At 53.1% G+C, this 16,978-nt stretch overlaps 2 protein-coding genes across 3 annotated transcripts in view; both read left to right on the top strand.

Annotated features, from left to right (window-relative positions):
* The window catches only part of PER2 (period circadian regulator 2), a 35,274-nt gene extending 25,795 nt beyond the window's left edge, over window positions 1-9,479 (top strand). For both annotated transcript variants that reach the window (XM_070422516.1, XM_070422517.1), the window contains 5 exons: window positions 1,560-2,398; window positions 3,696-3,882; window positions 4,723-4,915; window positions 5,826-5,976; window positions 7,368-9,479. In XM_070422516.1, coding sequence (XP_070278617.1) covers window positions 1,560-2,398; window positions 3,696-3,882; window positions 4,723-4,915; window positions 5,826-5,976; window positions 7,368-7,517 — 1,520 coding nt within the window. In that variant the 3' untranslated portion in view covers window positions 7,518-9,479. The remainder of the gene's footprint in view (window positions 1-1,559; window positions 2,399-3,695; window positions 3,883-4,722; window positions 4,916-5,825; window positions 5,977-7,367) is intronic.
* Window positions 9,480-14,113: 4,634 nt separating this feature from the next.
* On the top strand, window positions 14,114-15,889 carry HES6 (hes family bHLH transcription factor 6). Its single transcript, XM_070423376.1, has 4 exons — window positions 14,114-14,277; window positions 14,359-14,445; window positions 14,552-14,633; window positions 14,854-15,889. The coding sequence occupies exons 1-4, from the start codon at window positions 14,197-14,199 to the stop codon at window positions 15,291-15,293; spliced, it is 690 nt and encodes a 229-aa protein (XP_070279477.1). The 5' UTR covers window positions 14,114-14,196; the 3' UTR covers window positions 15,294-15,889.
* The last annotated feature ends 1,089 nt before the right edge of the window (window positions 15,890-16,978 follow it).

Below are 16,978 nucleotides of genomic sequence, written 5' to 3'. Positions count from 1 at the left end.
GTCCTTGAGGCAGATTGCCACCAGGTGGTTGAAGGGCAAGGGGTGAGGGAGAATAGACTAGTGTGTTTGCCTCTTTTCTGGTCCAGGAGCCTGGCTCCAGACCCCTAGCCACCTTACCAGGCCCCATGGACAAGGCTGGGCTGGTCAGAGATGCCACCTTTGTGCTGGGCTCCCAGGGCTTGACCCAGGGTCCGGGTTAGCGAGCGCAGGAGACACACAACACAAGACCCCACTCCCCTGGGCCTCAGGGCAGGCACAGCGAAGTGAATATGAAGTGAGAGAGGCCAAGACCCTCTGTAAAGATTGTGTTTTCTACTCTTTGTCATTTTCTTCTTCCCCAGACCCTAGGTCACTGCCAGGCCCTAGGGAACCTCTAGAAATTACAAAAAGGTGTCCTCCCAGCCCTGGGCAGACCCACCCAGTGGACATGGCTTGGGACGGAGTTGCAGCTCCTTGCCCCCCTGGCCCAGCAGTTTGCAAGGTGCACAGACTGCAGAGCTGTGCACAGCAGCCTGCCCAGACCCTGACATGGTATTCCAGGAGCCCAGTGCTCTAGCCACCAGTCCCACCAGGGGCAGATTTCCTTCTGGAAGAACACCCGCTAGAGAGTCTGAATCACAAAACCTCCGCCCTCTTAGCAGTTGGCCTCTGGCTGGCCCACTTGCCTCCAGCATGTAGCAAAGGTGAGGACCCCCTTGGCACGGCTGACAGGTGTCCCACACACCTGCTGCAAAACCCTGAGTCAGCCTGTGTGCCATGACAGGAAAACCTGAGGTTCCTGGGACCATCCCGTTGCCCATCCCAGCCAGGCTTGGCATGACTCTTCTCCCCCCTCAATCTTCCCCTCCCCACCCCCACCCCCACCACCCACCTGGCCATAGTACTCCTGGTGCTGGCCCATGGCCAGGGGAGGCAAGGGGACATGCCCAGAGTCCCTTTTGTCACCAGTTGAGACCCTCCAGCCTCCTAAAGAAGTTCAGCTCAGCCACTTGTCACAGGAGAGGAAGAATCTGGCTCTGAGAGCAAGTGCTCCTTCCCGCCCTTTGACTTGCACTCGGGTGGAATCACAGGCGAGACAGGAAGCAGCTCTTTTTAAGGACCAGTAATGGTAAAGCTCATAAAATTCAAAAATCAGCTTAGATGACATCCAATTTCACAAACCAGTACTGGGGAACAGCTTAGAATTGCCAGCTTTTTTATTTTTATCTTTTTGGACAAATAAAACCTTTTTAATGCCACTTATCACCGTCATTATTTCATAAAAGAAAGGACATTTTAATGTCAGAAGAAAACAATTGTGATCTTGCAATTAAGAATGGTCCTTTAAATTGATTGAATCCAGTTTTATAAAAACTTAACATTTTTCCCTGATTTTTCTCACTGCACCAAGGATCAGGGAAACCGTATGGTGTTTCTGACAGTTCCCAGGCTAACATTTGGGAACACTGGATGTTAAACTAGGAGGTGCCTTCAAGTTTCTGAGATTCTATGTGTCTCTGAGAACTGACGTAATAGAAATCACGTACATTTCAACTCTGGTTGTTTTCCCATTATTGTAGCTGCTCCTGGACTAAGAAACACCTGTGGAATAGATTCAGCTTGGAAAAAAACTGGGAAGAACAGAAAACTGAAGTCCAAACGGGTCAAGCCTCGGGACTCCTCCGAGAGCACTGGGTCTGGGGGGCCCGTGCCCCACCGGCCCCCGCTGGTGGGCCTGAATGCCACAGCCTGGTCACCATCAGACACATCCCAGTCCAGCTGCCCCTCGATGCCCTTCCCTACCCCAGTGCCAGCTTACTCCCTGCCAGTGCTCCCAGCCACAGGAATTGTACCAGTGCCAGGGGCCGTGGCAGCAGCACCTATGGAGCCCCACACCAGCTTCACGGTGCCCGCTGTGCCCATGGACATCCAGCCCCCACCTTTCACTGCCCCCTTGGCCCCAGTCATGGCCTTGGTGTTACCCAGCTATCCCTTCCCCACAGTGACCCCAAACTTGCCCCCGACCTTCTTCCCTGGCCAGATGATCCCTGCCTCGCAACCTGAGTTCCCTGGTCAAACCTCACCCCCCAAACAGTCGTGTGCTTGTCCTCGGGCAGAGCGTTGGCCACCGGTGTCACGTGTGGCCACCCCAGCTACACCAGTGTCGTCCACCGGGCCGTTGGGTCGGGCCTCCCCACCACTTTTCCAGTCGCGTGGCAGCTCACCCCTGCAGCTCAACCTGCTCCAGCTGGAGGAGGCCCCTGAGGGCAGCACTATAGCTGGAGGGACAGCAGAGACAGCAGGTGCTGGGCCGGACTGCAAACCAGGCACATCCTGGGACTGGCCACCAAAGGCACCGCCGAATGCAAGGATCCCCTGCTGCTCTTTCTCTACAGCGGGTGGCCCCGCAGCACCCATGGTAGGTCATCATCTCAGACGCCAGTGTTTTAGGCCAAGGGTCCCACCAGGTATTTCAATTTTGACATAAATACCTGTGCTGGAAATTAATGTTTTTGAGCTCAACAATCTCATCAGAGTAGACGTGGGGCCTTTTTATTGTCTTGGATCTGAACGAAGGAAGATTGATTGTCTGATGATAAGTGAAAGGTCCAAACAGCCCACATGACTTTGTGACTTGTTGTCATGGACCTTGAGGTTTTTTGTTTGCTTGTTTCTTTTTTGTTTTGTTAATCCTCACCGGAGGATATTTTTCCCATTGTTTTTTAAAGAGAGTGGAAGGGATGGGAAGGGGGTGGGGCAGAGAGAGAGAAACATTGATGTGAGAGAGACACATTGATTGGTTGCCTCCCACACATTCCCCGACCAGGGCCAGGGATTGAACCTACAACCCAGGTACGTGCCCTTGATCGAGAATCAGACCCTCAACCCTTAGGTACATGGGGGACACTCTAACCACTGAGCACACCAGCCAGGGCGGGCTTGAGATTTTATGTGACAAATATGAGCACACAGCACAGCTGGGTAAATGCCAGAACTCAGCTCCTGAGAGGGCGTTGGGGGCAGAGGTTCTCATGGTGAGCCAGCTGCCCCATTCTCCTGTGCCTTCAGGACTGCTGGCGTACTCTTAATCCATTAATGAAATTATAGTTTCCCACAGGTTTTGTGTCCTGACAGCTCAGTGTGCAGTGGCCTGAGCTATGGCATTGCAACCAGTAGGTGCTCTGTGGAGGGCATACTCCCAGGAGAGGAAGTGGGACCCAGGAAACAGATCAGCCTCCCAAGGTGTCTGCCACCCTCCCCACTCCTTTTTCTGGGGTCTGGCCTATAGTCCTAGTTCCAATGGCCGGAGGGTTGGGGTGCTCCCAGGATTGCCTCCACTCTGGGGCACAGGTACAGGAAGCCAGAACCCACCACCAAAGAGCAGCCTTGGGGTATGTGGTGGCCTCTTCTACCTCTGTGTCGGCTGTAGTGGAGGAACAGGCATAAAACTTTCCCCCCAGGGATGTGAGAACTGTGATTCTCCCAAAATCTACTTGAATGAGATGCATTCATAGGCCACCACCTAGATCCTCGCTGTAGTCCCAATACCCAGAGGTCTGTTCATTTGGCGCATGAAAAGGCAGGGTCTGAGGAGGAATGCCATCCACTATCTCCCTGAGTGGCTTTGTGCAGACAGTCGCTTTGCAGCTGCCCCCCAGCTCTGAGGGGCTATGTCCTGACTGTGTCTTAACTGGTGTCTTCTCTTGTTCCTAAAGCAAGATGAGCCCTCGGATGCTCAGAACAGTGATGCCCTCTCCACGTCCAGTGACCTGCTTGACCTCTTACTGCGCGAGGACCTCTGCTCAGCTGCAGGGTCAGCCCTGTCTGGAAGTGGGGCCTCTGCCACCTCAGACTCTCTGGGCTCCAGCTCTCTGGGCTGCGATGCATCCAGAATTGGGACAGGTATGTTGGTACCTGAGGTTCTTGGGCAGCCTCCACTTCTCCCGCACTAGAGGGACCCAGCTGCACCACAGCCACAGGCCATATGTGCTCAGGGCCTAGCACCAGGTACACACAGGTGTCCAGCTGGCACTCAAAGCTCACAGCAGTTCAGACAGGCAGACAGGGGCTCTGCCTCTAGGTGGCGGGCCCTACCCAGTCAGAACTCACATTCTCACCTGCTGGCTTCCATGTCAGAGCCACAGCAGGCCTCACACCCCACTGGCCCTTATTGGACCATCCCCCAGGCTCCCTGGGCAGGCTGGGAGGGCCGGCCAGGGTTTGCCTTCCTGAGTTGGTTCCCCTTGGGTAAGCCTAGCATATGGATGGCATGCTTCACCCACCAGATCGCACAAGTGTGATCCGGGCTCATTAAAGCGGGTCCTCCCCACAAACTCAAAGATCCTGCTGCCCCAAAGTGAACTTCCATTTCTCCATTCTCTGGCCTTGCTCCTTCCAGGAGGCTCGCTGGAACACGCTTAGGCCAGCTGCCTCCGCTTGCAAAGCCAAAACCAACTTCTCTGTGGCCTGTTTTGGTGGAGAGGTGCTGAGCGCTAGGAAAGGGAGCATGATTTCTAAGACGGGCTCCACCTGGGCTGCTCGGGCCTCCCAGGAGAGCCATTCCATGGCACTAGCTGGTATCCCATTTTAATTATCCAGGTAATTCGAGGACTGGGAAGAAAAGGGGAAACCCACCAAATAAGTTACCAAATAAGACTCTCGGCTCCCTAACCCAGCATGTGTCCACAAGCATGGTCTGCAAGGCACTAGTGGTCTAACCCGCCACTTTTTGTGTGTTTAAAGGCAGTAGTAACACCAGCCACACCAGCAAGTATTTTGGAAGCATTGACTCTTCAGAGAATAATCACAAAGCCAAAGCGAAGGCAGACATGGAAGAAAGTGAGCACTTCATCAAGTATGTCCTCCAGGACCCCGTCTGGCTGCTGATGGCCGACACTGACGACAGTGTCATGATGACGTACCAGATGCCCTCCCGGTAATCACTCGGCCTTTCCCTAGGGACAGGAAAGGGTTGGGTGAAAGAGCCCTCAAACAAGGCTGCCAGTCAGGGGGCACTTCCCTCCGAAAGCCACCTCTCAGGTTGAGTTGAGTGCGGCAGATAGAGAAGCAGGTTCCCTCTCGATGGTTGCCTGGGCCCATAGAGCCCTTCAGAGTAATCCATTGCAGGCTGGGGAAAGACAAGCTCCCGGCGACCCTGCAGGTGTCGTACTACACATTTATGAAGCATTTGTGCCAGCTTCATCTCTTTTGCTCTGTTGCCCAGTAACCTTGTGGGGTAGATGGGGTGTGTATGTCTTAGAGATGCAGAAACCAATGGCCACCAGCTGCTTTGTAGTGAATCGGGTCTCTCCCCAGCTGCTCCAAGGAACATTCATGGTCCCTGCCTCTGTGGAGCCTCTTCTGTAGGGCAGGTGGGAGGAAGGAAGGGAAAGAGGGAGGGAGGAGGGAAGGAAGGGAGGATTAACTCTGAGGTCAGGACAGCCAGGTCTCTGGGTTAGGGTAGACCGGGGCTCCATCTCCAGGGCCGCTTCCCTCTGGCCCAGCATTGGCAGGAGGCAAGGGAAGGTATTCTACCCACCGCCTCCTGGTAGGAACTGCCCAGATGAATCACCCTGTACAGAACCAAGCATCTGCAGACACCCAGCTCCTGTGTATAATTTAAAGTAAAAGTAAAATTGTGACTTGGATTGTCATTTTAATGGAAAAACCACAGATTATTACTAGGGATGGTAAGTAACCCTGAACAGGGTTATCTATTTTAAATGAAAAGGAAATTTGCATTAATCAAATTCATTTAAAGTTCCATTATTGATACTGAAAGAAAAGTGTGTTCTTTAAGGAAAAAGACATTCTAAAGCTTATCTCTTTCTAAACACGCTGTGAAGAAACGTAGAGGTGGTTTTGAAGGAGGACAGAGAGAAGCTGAAGTTGCTGCAGAAACAGCAGCCCCGGTTCACCGAGCGGCAGAAGCAGGAGCTGCAGGAGGTGCACCCATGGATGCGGGCGGGCGGACTGCCCACGGCCATCGATGTGTCGGTAAGCTCACCGAGCTGCTTTTCTGATAGCACATGAAAAGGCTCTCAGGAGCACCCGGTATTCTGATTACTGTTCTGTGAGTTTAAAACTTCCAGAATTCAAAGTTTATTAAGAGAAAAGATACTGCAACACTATAAGTCTACTTCAAAGAACTTTCTTCCAATGGCTTTTCAACATTGTTCCCAAAAAGGTCTTCTGAAATATCTAATCTCAATCATGTGTGAAATTTGAGTTTTTTTCTTTTTTTTAGTTTTGTTTTCTATTTAAAAAAAGAATACCGTACCCTGACCAGATAGATTAGTGGTTAGAGCAGCGGTCGCCAACCGGTGGTCCGTGGACCACTGGTGGTCCGTGAGGTCCGAAAGGTTGGTGACTGCTGGGTTAGAGCGGAGTTCCAATATGCCGCCAAGGTTGTGGGTTCAATCTTGTCAGGTCACATACAAGAATCAACCAATGGCCGAACCGGTTTGGCTCAGTGGATAGAGCGTCGGCCTGCGGGCTCAGAGGTTCCAGGTTCGATTCCGGTCAAGGGCATGTACCTTGGTTGCGGGCACATTCCCACTGGGGGGCGTGCAGGAGGCAGCTGATCAATCTCTCTCATCGATGTTTCTAACTCTCTATCCCTCTCCTTTCCTCTCTGTAAGAAATCAATAAAATATTAAAAAAAAAAAAAGAATCAACCAATGAATACATAAATAAGTGGAACAACAAATCGATATTTCTCTCTCTCTCAATAAGTAAATAAAAATTTTTAATCTTCCTATGAGATTAGATATTTAAATAAGACCTTTTTGGGAACAATGTTGAAAAAAAAAGAACACCTCTCTTATCATAACCCCTCAATATCCATGTAGACTGTTCAGTAATGATAGGAATATTAAATTTCTGCTCTTAATGGCTGCCTCCCTCCAGCTGCCCCTTCAGTCTATGTTCCTTTCTGATAGTTCCAAAGACATGTCTGTACCCTAGCCTCTCTCCCCACTCCCTCCTGAGGCCCACACCCTGGAAGCTGCTCTTGCCAGTTCTCGGTGTCCTCTGAACTGCTGCAATTTTTGTCCCCGTCTTACACAACCCCAACCTTAGCAGCGTCTGGAGTGAGACACTCCCCTTAGGACCCTCCCTCCCTTGGCACATTATTGATATCTCATTTTACAGATGAGAAAACTGAGGCTAGTAACTTAACTCCAGGTCCCATAAGGCAGACCGCCTCTCAGATCAGGGTCCAGCAGGGCTGGCCTCACAAAACAGGCATGACTCCCACTGCTGAGCAGGACCCTCAGAAACAACTGGTCCTCCCCTCTCCTCCAGCAGCCTTACAGCTAACCTGGCCACTGTACCTCACTCGGGGTGAACTACATTTTTGTTACTGATTTCATGTTTTTTCTCTTAAGGAATGTGTTTACTGTGAAAGCCAAGGAAAAAGCAACTTTTGTGTACCATATGAAGAAGACAGTCCTCCTCTGGGACTCAGCGAAGCCACAGACAAAAAAGAAAAGGAAAATGGACCTCCCCTGAGCCACAAAAACGAAGGGCAGACGTAACTGCCCCCACCCACCCCCGCCCACTCCCAACAGCCAATCTACCTTAGACGGTGGTGGAAGAGGACAGAGCTTCACAATTTGTTTCTAAGGAAATGGACAGATAAATTTTTGTTGTTTTGTTTTGTTTTGTTTTAGGAAAAAAAATCCATAGTTTTTTGGAGGGTGGGAAGAGTTTGGAAAGAAATACATTTTTATATTTAAAATATAAATGTGGACTTTAGAGGACAAGAAAGAGACTTAGCTGTGATATAACTAAAGAAAGACTGAATCCCCTGTGTAAGTGTCGGGAGGCCACCTGAGCGCTCACAGAAGTTCCTGGACCAACTAGACTTCCGGGGGTGTCCAAGGCATCACACCAGGCTGTGCCCGTGTGTGACTCCAAATGAGCTGAGGGCCGCCTCCTGTAGCTCTCCAGGGTGTGTGTGTGCGGATCAAATTCTGTCCTCTCTTGGAAGCTGCTTTTTATCTAAATTATTATCTAGTCAAACTAGATGTTTTTAAAACATACCAAGTGGAAATGACGGCCTCTCCTAATTTTCTTTTTGAAAATGTTTCGCATTAAGTGGTGTGAAGCAAACCGGCAGCTTTGGCTTCAGGCACCGTAGTGCCAGATATTTCTACCTGATGTCACTCGAGTTTGGGGTGAACAAAGTTGAAATGCCTGCTCTGGACTAAGGCCTGGTGATTTGTGTAACCAACTCCATCAGATTAACACTCACCCAGAACCTTCTGTGAATTGATGTAGAACATCATTCTTGGCTCCTTTTCAGACCGTGACCAGTATGTACATGGAAGCATGTTGTCTGTCATCTCTTCATGGTGACTTCCCTCTGCAAACCGGGCTTTGATCCCTGCGTTTGGGACCCATTTGTGTTCTTCAGTTGACGAGTCCCAGACATCAGCTCTGGCTCAGGCAGAGCAGCCGCTGATACTGTGAGCTCACCCCTCCCACCACACCCTGGGCTGGGACAGCCCTTAGTCTCTTCATGAACCTCACCTCACCTGGTGCAGCTTCCGTCTCTTTGGTGACTTCCCCCAGTTTCTCTGGCACTTTCAGGTCATTGGGACACTTGGGGAAGAGTGAGACCAGTCTGCCCAACTTTTTGCAAAACCTCATGTTGCATCATATATCCCAAAGATTGTTTGGAAAAAATTGTATTTGTCCCTGGAGTGAATGAGAAGTTCCCACTGATGAAGCAGTTGACTTAAAATTGCATTGAGTCTGTAGAAACTTAATGGAAGCAGGTTTCTGCTTGTTCTTTGATGAAGAAGTGGCTACCAGAATAGTGAAGTCCCCTTTAATCCAGTTGGTTTTCATAATGAAACCATCCTATTCTTGAATATTAATCCTATTTTTTATTAACTCAAACACAAAACAGTGTCTAACTTTTTAAGTTTTATTTACAAAGTAATATCACCTTCAGGAACCAAGTTGAGGATGTAGTCTGTGCCTCTGTGTGATAATTAGATGCTACAGACGGCTTCCTGCCTCTGAAGTGAGGTCCTGAAGGGATGACATGTGTCTCCTGAACACAAACTGCCAAAACGTTCTCTGCTGTTACGAGTGTTACCGCCGGCATTATTTCATTATTTAAGGCACACCCCCTGGTTGTTGACTGCATCGCTCCATTGTGCTGAGAATGACACAGGAGCATTTTGTGAAATTGTTTACACGGTGCCATGCCTCCAGTCATGTTTCCTTTAGTGTATGTGCTGACACAGGTGTCAGGAAAACCTTTCCTCAAATTTAAACTGAGCCTTCTTTTTAATATATTTCTAAAATATGTGTAAATAAGCTCCCAGAGTCTGTGTGATGACTTGTTAGCCTTGCCGGACAAGTGATTGGTTCATGCCCAAACCAAGCTCTCTCCGCCCAGTGCAATATGTTGTTTACTGCTTGTGTCTTTTTATGACTTTTTTGCCTTTTAGAAAATTGGTAAATAAAGCATATTTTTATTTTTATTTGTATGTATTTTTAATGTAACACAGAGGCAAAACTGAATAGAGATAAAGGATTATCAAAAGGTGTTTTTTTTGTTTTGTTTTTTTAAATATATTTTATTGATTTTTTTACACAGAGGAAGAGAGAGAGATAGAGTTAGAAACATCAATCAGCTGCCTCCTGCACATCTCCCCCTGGGGATGTGCCCGCAACCCAGGTACATGCCCTTGACCGGAATTGAACCTGGGACCCTTCAGTCCACAGGCCGACACTCTATCCACTGAGCCAAACCAGTTTCGGCTCAAAAGGTGTCTTTTAAAAGAACTCTAGAAATTCTGCCGTACAGACTCTTCTCACAAAGGACCCCCTCTTCTTCCCTGCACGGCAGCTTCGAGTTGGTCCCTTCCTGTCTGAGTGTGGCCCTCCCCAGTGGACTTTCTAGGATATAAAGCTCATCCTATAATCACTTGTGGGTGGGGTGGGGCGGCTCGGGGTGTTCTGCTGAGCCCGGAGCTCCTCTCTGCTCTGCATAACCCCAGCCACTGACTTTGTTCCCTTGCGCCCTCTCAGGGTTGTCTGTCCCTCCTGGGCTGGCTGCTTGGATGCTGGCCACAGGCCTGAGGATAGGACGTCAGGGCCAGGAAAGCCTACTGTCTCCATCAGAGATGATACAGGCAGCACAGCACCATCTCCCCCAGCCCACCTGCCCAGCCCTTCCTCTGTCATGATAAAGCCATGCAGGGCCTGGTCAAAACAGTAGAGGACCAAGGCGGTCAGAATGAAGAAATGAGCAAATCGTGGACCCAGTCCCCAGCCTTTCAGAATCAATCTATAGAGAAGGAAAGGAAGGCTTAATTATGATTACAGGGCATAATATAAAGGGATATAAAGCTCATCCTGTAATCAGGAGGCTTGACCCTGCCTCCTGGCCTGGCTGCCTACATCCACATGGTGATGGAGGGAGGGGGACAAAAGGCTAAGTCCCTCCCAGTGAGCACAGAGGCCTCTGAAAACTGGCGTTAAATAGCCAGATATGGCTGTTTTACGGAAGCTCTGAGTGCCTTTGGGGACCCTTAGTTGCATTTTTATTTACCATACTAGAGGCCCCATGCATGAAATTTGTGCAAGGGGCTTGACCCTCACAGCCCTAGCTTTGCCCTGAAGGTCTTCTGGAAGGTCATCCGGACAGTCATTCTGCTATTCGGTCTAATTAGCATATTAGCTCTTTATTACATAGGATAACCCCAAGGGCACAACACCCCACTTTTTTACAAACTAAAAGGAGCTGCTCAGAGCCCCTTGGCTGATTACCCACAAGGGGCCTAGACATCCACAGGCTGCCCACTGCCTTTGTTCCCTGGGGGTTTATGGCCTGCCACCTCTGTCACTATCTGGTCCCCCTGTGGCCACCAGAGCCCTGCCCAGCCTCTGCTAGCCTCTGTTGCCGGGCCTGAGGGGATCAAAGGGTCTGCTCAGGAAGTCTGTGCTCAGGCAACCTTTGAAGGTGGGATCAGTCCAAGGGACAAATGGCAGGAAATAGGTCTGCTCAGGGAGGCCATGTTAAGGAGGAAGTGAGGACTTGGTGGCCCCAAGATGGAGTGGCCAGGCTTCTGTAACAAAAAGGCCAAACTAGCCAACTAGTGGCCCACTGAGTGAAATTGAGGCTGACTTCAAAGATGGGGCCTTAGGCAACTTCCAGTCCAATCAAGACTAACACACCTGTTCTATCCTTATGCTTTTCTCCCCCCAAGGGCACTTGGTCATATCCCAGTTGGACATATCCCAGCACTTAATTTTTCCTTCCTTCAACTCTAAACAGCATTCTTCAACCCCCCCCCCCCCCCACCCAACCCCACCCCATGCAAGACAAGGCTTTCAGGTCCCAGCCCTCCTTTCTCCTCCTCCCTTCTCCTGACAACTATCTCCTATCCTTTCTTTTTACAACCAACTTTATATTATGTCCTGTGATCATAACTAAGCCTTCCTTGCCTTCTCTATAGATTGATTCTAAATGCTGAAACCCTACGAATAGTGTTGTGACTGTGAAAGAATTGGCTACTGATCCAAATAATGTGCTGAGATCATTCTGGGACTGCTTTCTTTCTTTCTTTTTTTTTTTCTTTCTGGAGTTCCTTGTTGCCTTTCATTTTTTGCTTGCGCCATTTGCCTTTATTTGTCCTCCTTGGCCCCCACTCAGTAACCAATCAGGTGTTCTATTGATCTTTCCCTGAGGCCTCCCCCAGGGTCCTGATCATCTGGTTCCATTGTGAGCTGACTTTCATGGAGAGCACTCTACAACACATGTTTGGCCTTGTTCAAATAATATAATGGCTAATGACAGGGGTATGAATAATAATTTGAGAAATATCACTGAGTTTATTTTTCCATATCTCAGCTTCTCAAAGTAGTGAAAACTGTAGAGGTGTGTGTATGTGTGTGTGTGTGTGTGTGTGTGTGTGTGTGCAGGGCTATGTTTCCTTTCCTGGAGTGATGTCTAAATGGTAAAGAAGAATAAAGTTACAGGCCAGCTTGGGGTCCACCCCCTAATGCTGCCAGAGCCCCCAGTAGGTATGGAGGATGGCAGGCCAGTTGGGTCTCTGAGCAACCAGGAGAGGGCAGAAGGAAGAGAGCTGAGTTTTCTGGCTTGGGAAGGAGACTGAGGACAACAGGGTGACCAAAGTAAAGGAGCAGGTTCATACCTGGGTGAGTAGTGCTGGGCTGGGGAAGTCTCAGGGGCCCGCTCACAAGGAAGCAACCAAGAAGCAGCTCAGACACAGGTGAGAATCAGCAGAAGGGGCTCCCAGGTAGTAATAGAAGTCAGTGAGGTGACTGTGGGAACCTGCAAACCTCTCATGAAACTAGCCCTGCCTGTGTGGTCCCTCTGGTGGGGAGCCAGAGTGAAATAGCCGCCCGGAAGGCTGCCAGGGTTGCCTTAAGTGGCTGGGGCTGGGGTGGGGATAGTTTCTGTGGCCTAGTCCTACCAATCCACAGTTCCTGGACGTTCCCTACCCACCCAGTGCTCCTAGGAGACCAGGTAGATAGGGGGCCCTAGATCAGGCTGTATCCTTGACCAGCGATGGAGGTACAATCCCAATCCTAATCTCTGGTGAGTAGTAGAGCACTGGTTAAGGGGGCAGTGCTCCTGTGGAACAGGTGCACTCCCACCAGGTGAGTGAATGAGGAAGCTGAGACCTGAGCAGTGAGGAAATAGCCATTGAAGGGGGAGTCTGGAGAGCGCTCCTGGTGAAAGGTGATGCCACAAGGCATCTTGGCATCTGGCTCTTCCTGGTGGTGAGAACGTAGGCCCGTGGAGCAGGGGCCGGACCAGGGTCCCCAGGGCGCTGTCCAAGAGCGAGCCTCCACGGCCCACACATCCCACCCGCATGGAGGCTGGCGGCAGATGGGCGGCCCGCGGTGGGGGTGGCGGTCGTCTGGCGGACACAGGCGCGCCCGCCTCCTGCCCGCGGGACAAAGCCGGCAGCGACAAAAGAGCGGCCAACACCTGTCTCTCTTGGCCCGGCCGCCGCTTTTCTCCGCAGAAGCGGCTGCAGCTGCCAACTGTCACGGGCATCAAGTTACGGGGTCCAGACGGCGGCCTCTGCGAGCCTGGAGGGGGAGGGGGGGCAGGAGGGTAAAGGGAGCCGAAGGGGGGGTGGGGGACACGGCGGGAGGGATGAAGGAGACTGAGGAGAGGGGGGCCAGGCGAAGGACCAGGGATGGGGACCAGGGAAGGGCGGGAGGTGGGGAATAATCAGGGGGCAGGGGGTGAGCTGGGATGGGGACAGGAAAAGGGGGGCTGCGACCGGGGAGGGTGGGCGTGGAGCTAAGAGGGGAAAGGGAAGTCCAAGGGGGACCGAAGGAGCGAAGGATTAGGATTAGGAGGAGATAGAGGCTCAAGGGGGGACGGGATGGTGTCCAGCTGTGGGGGCTGCGGGGCAGAGGAGGGAAGGACGAGGTGGGGAGAATGACCAGAGAAGGGGAGCCTGGAGGTGCCGCAAAGCCGACGAACCCCGCCCCACTAGGATCCCCGCGCAGGCAGGGGGCGGCGGAGGGGAGGGCGGTGTCCAGACACACAGTTCGCAAGAAACGCAAGGAGGCCACGGCCCGCTCCCGCCCCAGGTGCCCTATGGGCTCCCACTTCCGGGGCTCTGCAGCCACGCCAGTCCAGACCCGGGGTCCCCTCCAGTCTGGAGACCACGGGCTTGACAGACTTTGCCCGCCATGTCCAGGACTCAGCACTCGGCACTCAGCGCTCCTCTGGGGAGGCACTTGGTGAACCCAAATGTGGATGCATAGGTGGGTGGGTGGATGGATGGATGGATGGATGGGCTCCTGCTCGCGCACAGCTGACCTGGGGGCGTTGTTCAGGGTATGGAGGGAAACCAGCGCACCCCAGCCTCAGCTCTAGGGTCACCGCCCCCTGTTGTGCCTCCCCTGAGGGGGTCGCGCAGAGGCGGAGCTGGGGTCCACGCCCGCTCGCCACGCCCCGCCAGCTGCCTACCGACTAGGGCAGCTGGGCTGGACAAAGCGCGCCGCTTTAATTGGCTGTGGTGCGCCTGCGGCCAGCGGCTCCAGCCCTGCGCGGCCAATCGGCGCATAGAGATGCAAATAAAGCTCTATAAAAGGGGCGGGGCCGTGTGCGGGCGGAAGAAGCGAGAGTGGGGAGAGCAGGGGCTGTTGCCCGCGGTGCAGCTAAGGGCGCTGGGCGCGCCCGCGGCGCTTCGGGCGGTGCTGGTGATGGCTTCGCCCCTGGCGCCTCGACGGGACCGTGCGGGCCGGGAGAATAAGGACCGCTGGGAGGCGCGGGGGGACCGCAAGGTGAGAGCTGGGGCCCCGGGCGTGTGGGCGTGTGGGGACGGGGAGGCCCGGCGCTGGGGCTTAGTCGCCCGCTTTCCGCAGGCCCGGAAGCCCCTGGTGGAGAAGAAGCGGCGCGCGCGGATCAACGAGAGCCTGCAGGAACTGCGGCAGCTGCTGGCGGGCACCGAGGTGAGGCTGGCGGGCCGGTGCCCAGGGGCTGCTGAGCGGGCGGACGGGGGTCGGGGCATTGCCTGGCCTCACCTCCCTTCCCCACCTGGCGCCCCCGCCGGCGCAGGTGCAGGCCAAGCTGGAGAACGCCGAGGTGCTGGAGCTGACGGTGCGGCGCGTGCAGGGAGTGCTGCGGGGCAGGGCTCGCGGTGAGTGGTGGCGGGCGCGCGCGCGGGCTGGGGCGCGGCGAGTTGAAGACTTCTCCGTCTGACGCCCCTGTGCATTCGGCGGCGAGAGCTCATCCCGGAGCAAGGCGTGCCCCAGCATCTCCGGGGTGAGCCCTGTCACCGCTTGCCGGGTGGGTCAGGACACGGCAGTCCAGGTTCACCGGACCGGGCGTGGCTCTCTCCCTCCCATCCCCGGGTGCAGGGCGCGAGCAGCTGCAGGCAGAAGCCAGCGAGCGCTTCGCTGCCGGCTACATCCAGTGCATGCATGAGGTGCACACGTTCGTATCCACGTGCCAGGCCATCGACGCCACCGTCGCCGCCCAGCTCCTGAACCACCTGCTTGAGTCCATGCCACTGCGAGAGGGCAGCAGCTTCCGGGATTTGCTGGGGGACGCTCTGGCCGGGCCCCCGGGAGACCCTAGGCGAAGCAGCTGGCTCACAGGAGGGGCCCTGGTGTCCCCGATACCCAGTCCCCCAGTCTCCAGCCCCCCAGTTCCCGGGGACGACCTGTGCTCCGACCTGGAGGAGGCTCCCGAGGCTGAACTGAGCCGAGCATCTGCAGAGGGCCTGGACTTGGTGCCTGTGGCCTTGGGCGGCCTGACCTCTGCGGGCATAGTCCAGAGCATCTGGAGGCCTTGGTGACCCACACCAGCCTGCCAGTCCTGAGCCCGCAAAGATGGGCCCAGCCTTCCCACCTCTAGTTCCTCCTCCCTGGAGTCCGGATGTGGTGGGGCAGGGTCCTGATGTCTCCCACATCTGTCCTTTTCTAGTGGATGGCTTGTAGGGAAGTCCTGGATAACCCTTTCCTTAAGAGTGTAACTTTTATGGACCCCACAGTCCTATTCCCCGCCCCACCCCACCTCAAGGAGGGAGCTGCAGAGCTACCAGGGCTCCCTGGCTTTTGCCTGTCCAGCCTTCTTAGGCACTGTGTGGACCTGGGGGCAGGGGTGACCGGAGTGTGCTGAGCCTCTCCTCAGTGCGGGGCACTAGTGTTGGGGCAGAAGGAGACCTCAGGCCCTGGCAGCCCTGAGCTGAGCAGAAACTTGAACTTGCCACTTCAGCCAGGGCACAGGAGAGGCAGGTGCAGAATTGCCCTTAGCTGTCAGAGAGAAGCAAGGCTTTCTGTACGTCTTGCATTTAGCAGACTTGAGTTTGTAAATTAGGTTGCTATTGAACATTCCAATTCTACTAAATAAACGATTCTGGAGAGTTAGTTACCCTTCTGAAGTATTACTGAATGATGTGGTGTCATTAATGTGTCAAATATATAAATAGCAAACTAAGTAAGTTTTTCCTGTATCTAACGCTCACACTTCATCAGCAAAGTAAGCAGTGTAATGGCAGTGCAGGTGGGATACTCTGTCTCACAGTGCTTCCTCCCTCTATTGCATGGCAGCTCCAGGTGGGTTTTCCCTGCAGGTCCTTAGGCCTGACCTGCTCTCCCTGGGGTTGTGTGCAGCCTGGAGATGGATACATTGGCACGGGGTTTGTCTCCAAAGTAACCAAGCAATAGGGAAACAGCCTCTCCCCTGGACCATTCTCTGGTTCACGAGCTCCCAGGAATAAACTAGTGCCTAATTTCTAGCCACATGGTTTGGAAGTTTCTTTAAAAAACCTGTGTTAGAATCCATGAGTGTGGTGTCAGTCTGCTTGTGTTAGGTTGTCACTTTTCTTGACTGAGAGCGAGCTTCCACTACTGCTGGCAACTTCAGTGACCCAGATCACGGCTTGAAGTGAAAGCACCATGGCTGCAGGCAGCTTGGACTGGAGGTCAAACTGGGCTCAGGGGGTCAAACCTTGGAAGGAGAGTGAAAGGATGGGCAGCTGGGGTGTAGGGAGACTTCCCTCCTGGGCTGGGTCAGGACCTGCCGTTAGCATGTGGTCTGTTGACAGCAGTCACTGCTATAGGTAATCCAGCCCCTCTTTTGCGTCAGTACTCCTCTAGTTGTGTACCTGTGCTTTGAGAACAACTTTCCCAACAGCCCTCTTACAAAGGCCCCCAGCTGGCCCTGACCCCCAGGGGCATTTCACACTGGCTTCCTTATGATTTAGTCTTAGGCCTCAGTCATCAGGTTCTAACCAGATGCAGCCTAATTTTAGTGACTGGGGGTAAGTTGTCGAAGGGGTGGGTGAGGGAGGCAGGTCCATAAGACAGGGCTTGAAAAGATAGAAATATTGTTCTTGGGATTATTTTAATTGCCCCACACAGATAGATGTAGGATGTGTCCTCAGGGACACATGAAGAGCAGGTCCACCTGTGAGACTCCTGTCCCCTGTGGCTCCCAGCAGCACCCAGAGGCCACTGTGGTGAACTTAGGCTGCCATAC

This window comes from Myotis yumanensis, unplaced genomic scaffold, assembly GCF_028538775.1.
Source record: "Myotis yumanensis isolate MYYU_CA2020_CCGP unplaced genomic scaffold, mMyoYum1.0.hap1 SCAF_8, whole genome shotgun sequence".
Taxonomy (NCBI): Eukaryota; Metazoa; Chordata; class Mammalia; order Chiroptera; family Vespertilionidae; genus Myotis; species Myotis yumanensis.
Note: the sequence above shows the minus strand (reverse complement) of the source record. Positions and strands in the feature narration are given on the sequence as shown.

Excerpts from the sequence above, each read along its gene's own strand:
- HES6 (XM_070423376.1), top strand. The coding sequence starts at position 14,197 with ATGGCTTCGCCCCTGGCGCCTCGACGGGACCGTGCGGGCCGGGAGAAT. Across the intron at positions 14,278-14,358 it reads AGGCGCGGGGGGACCGCAAG|GCCCGGAAGCCCCTGGTGGA; the intron begins GTGAGAGCTGGG and ends CGCTTTCCGCAG. Across the intron at positions 14,446-14,551 it reads AGCTGCTGGCGGGCACCGAG|GTGCAGGCCAAGCTGGAGAA; the intron begins GTGAGGCTGGCG and ends CCGCCGGCGCAG.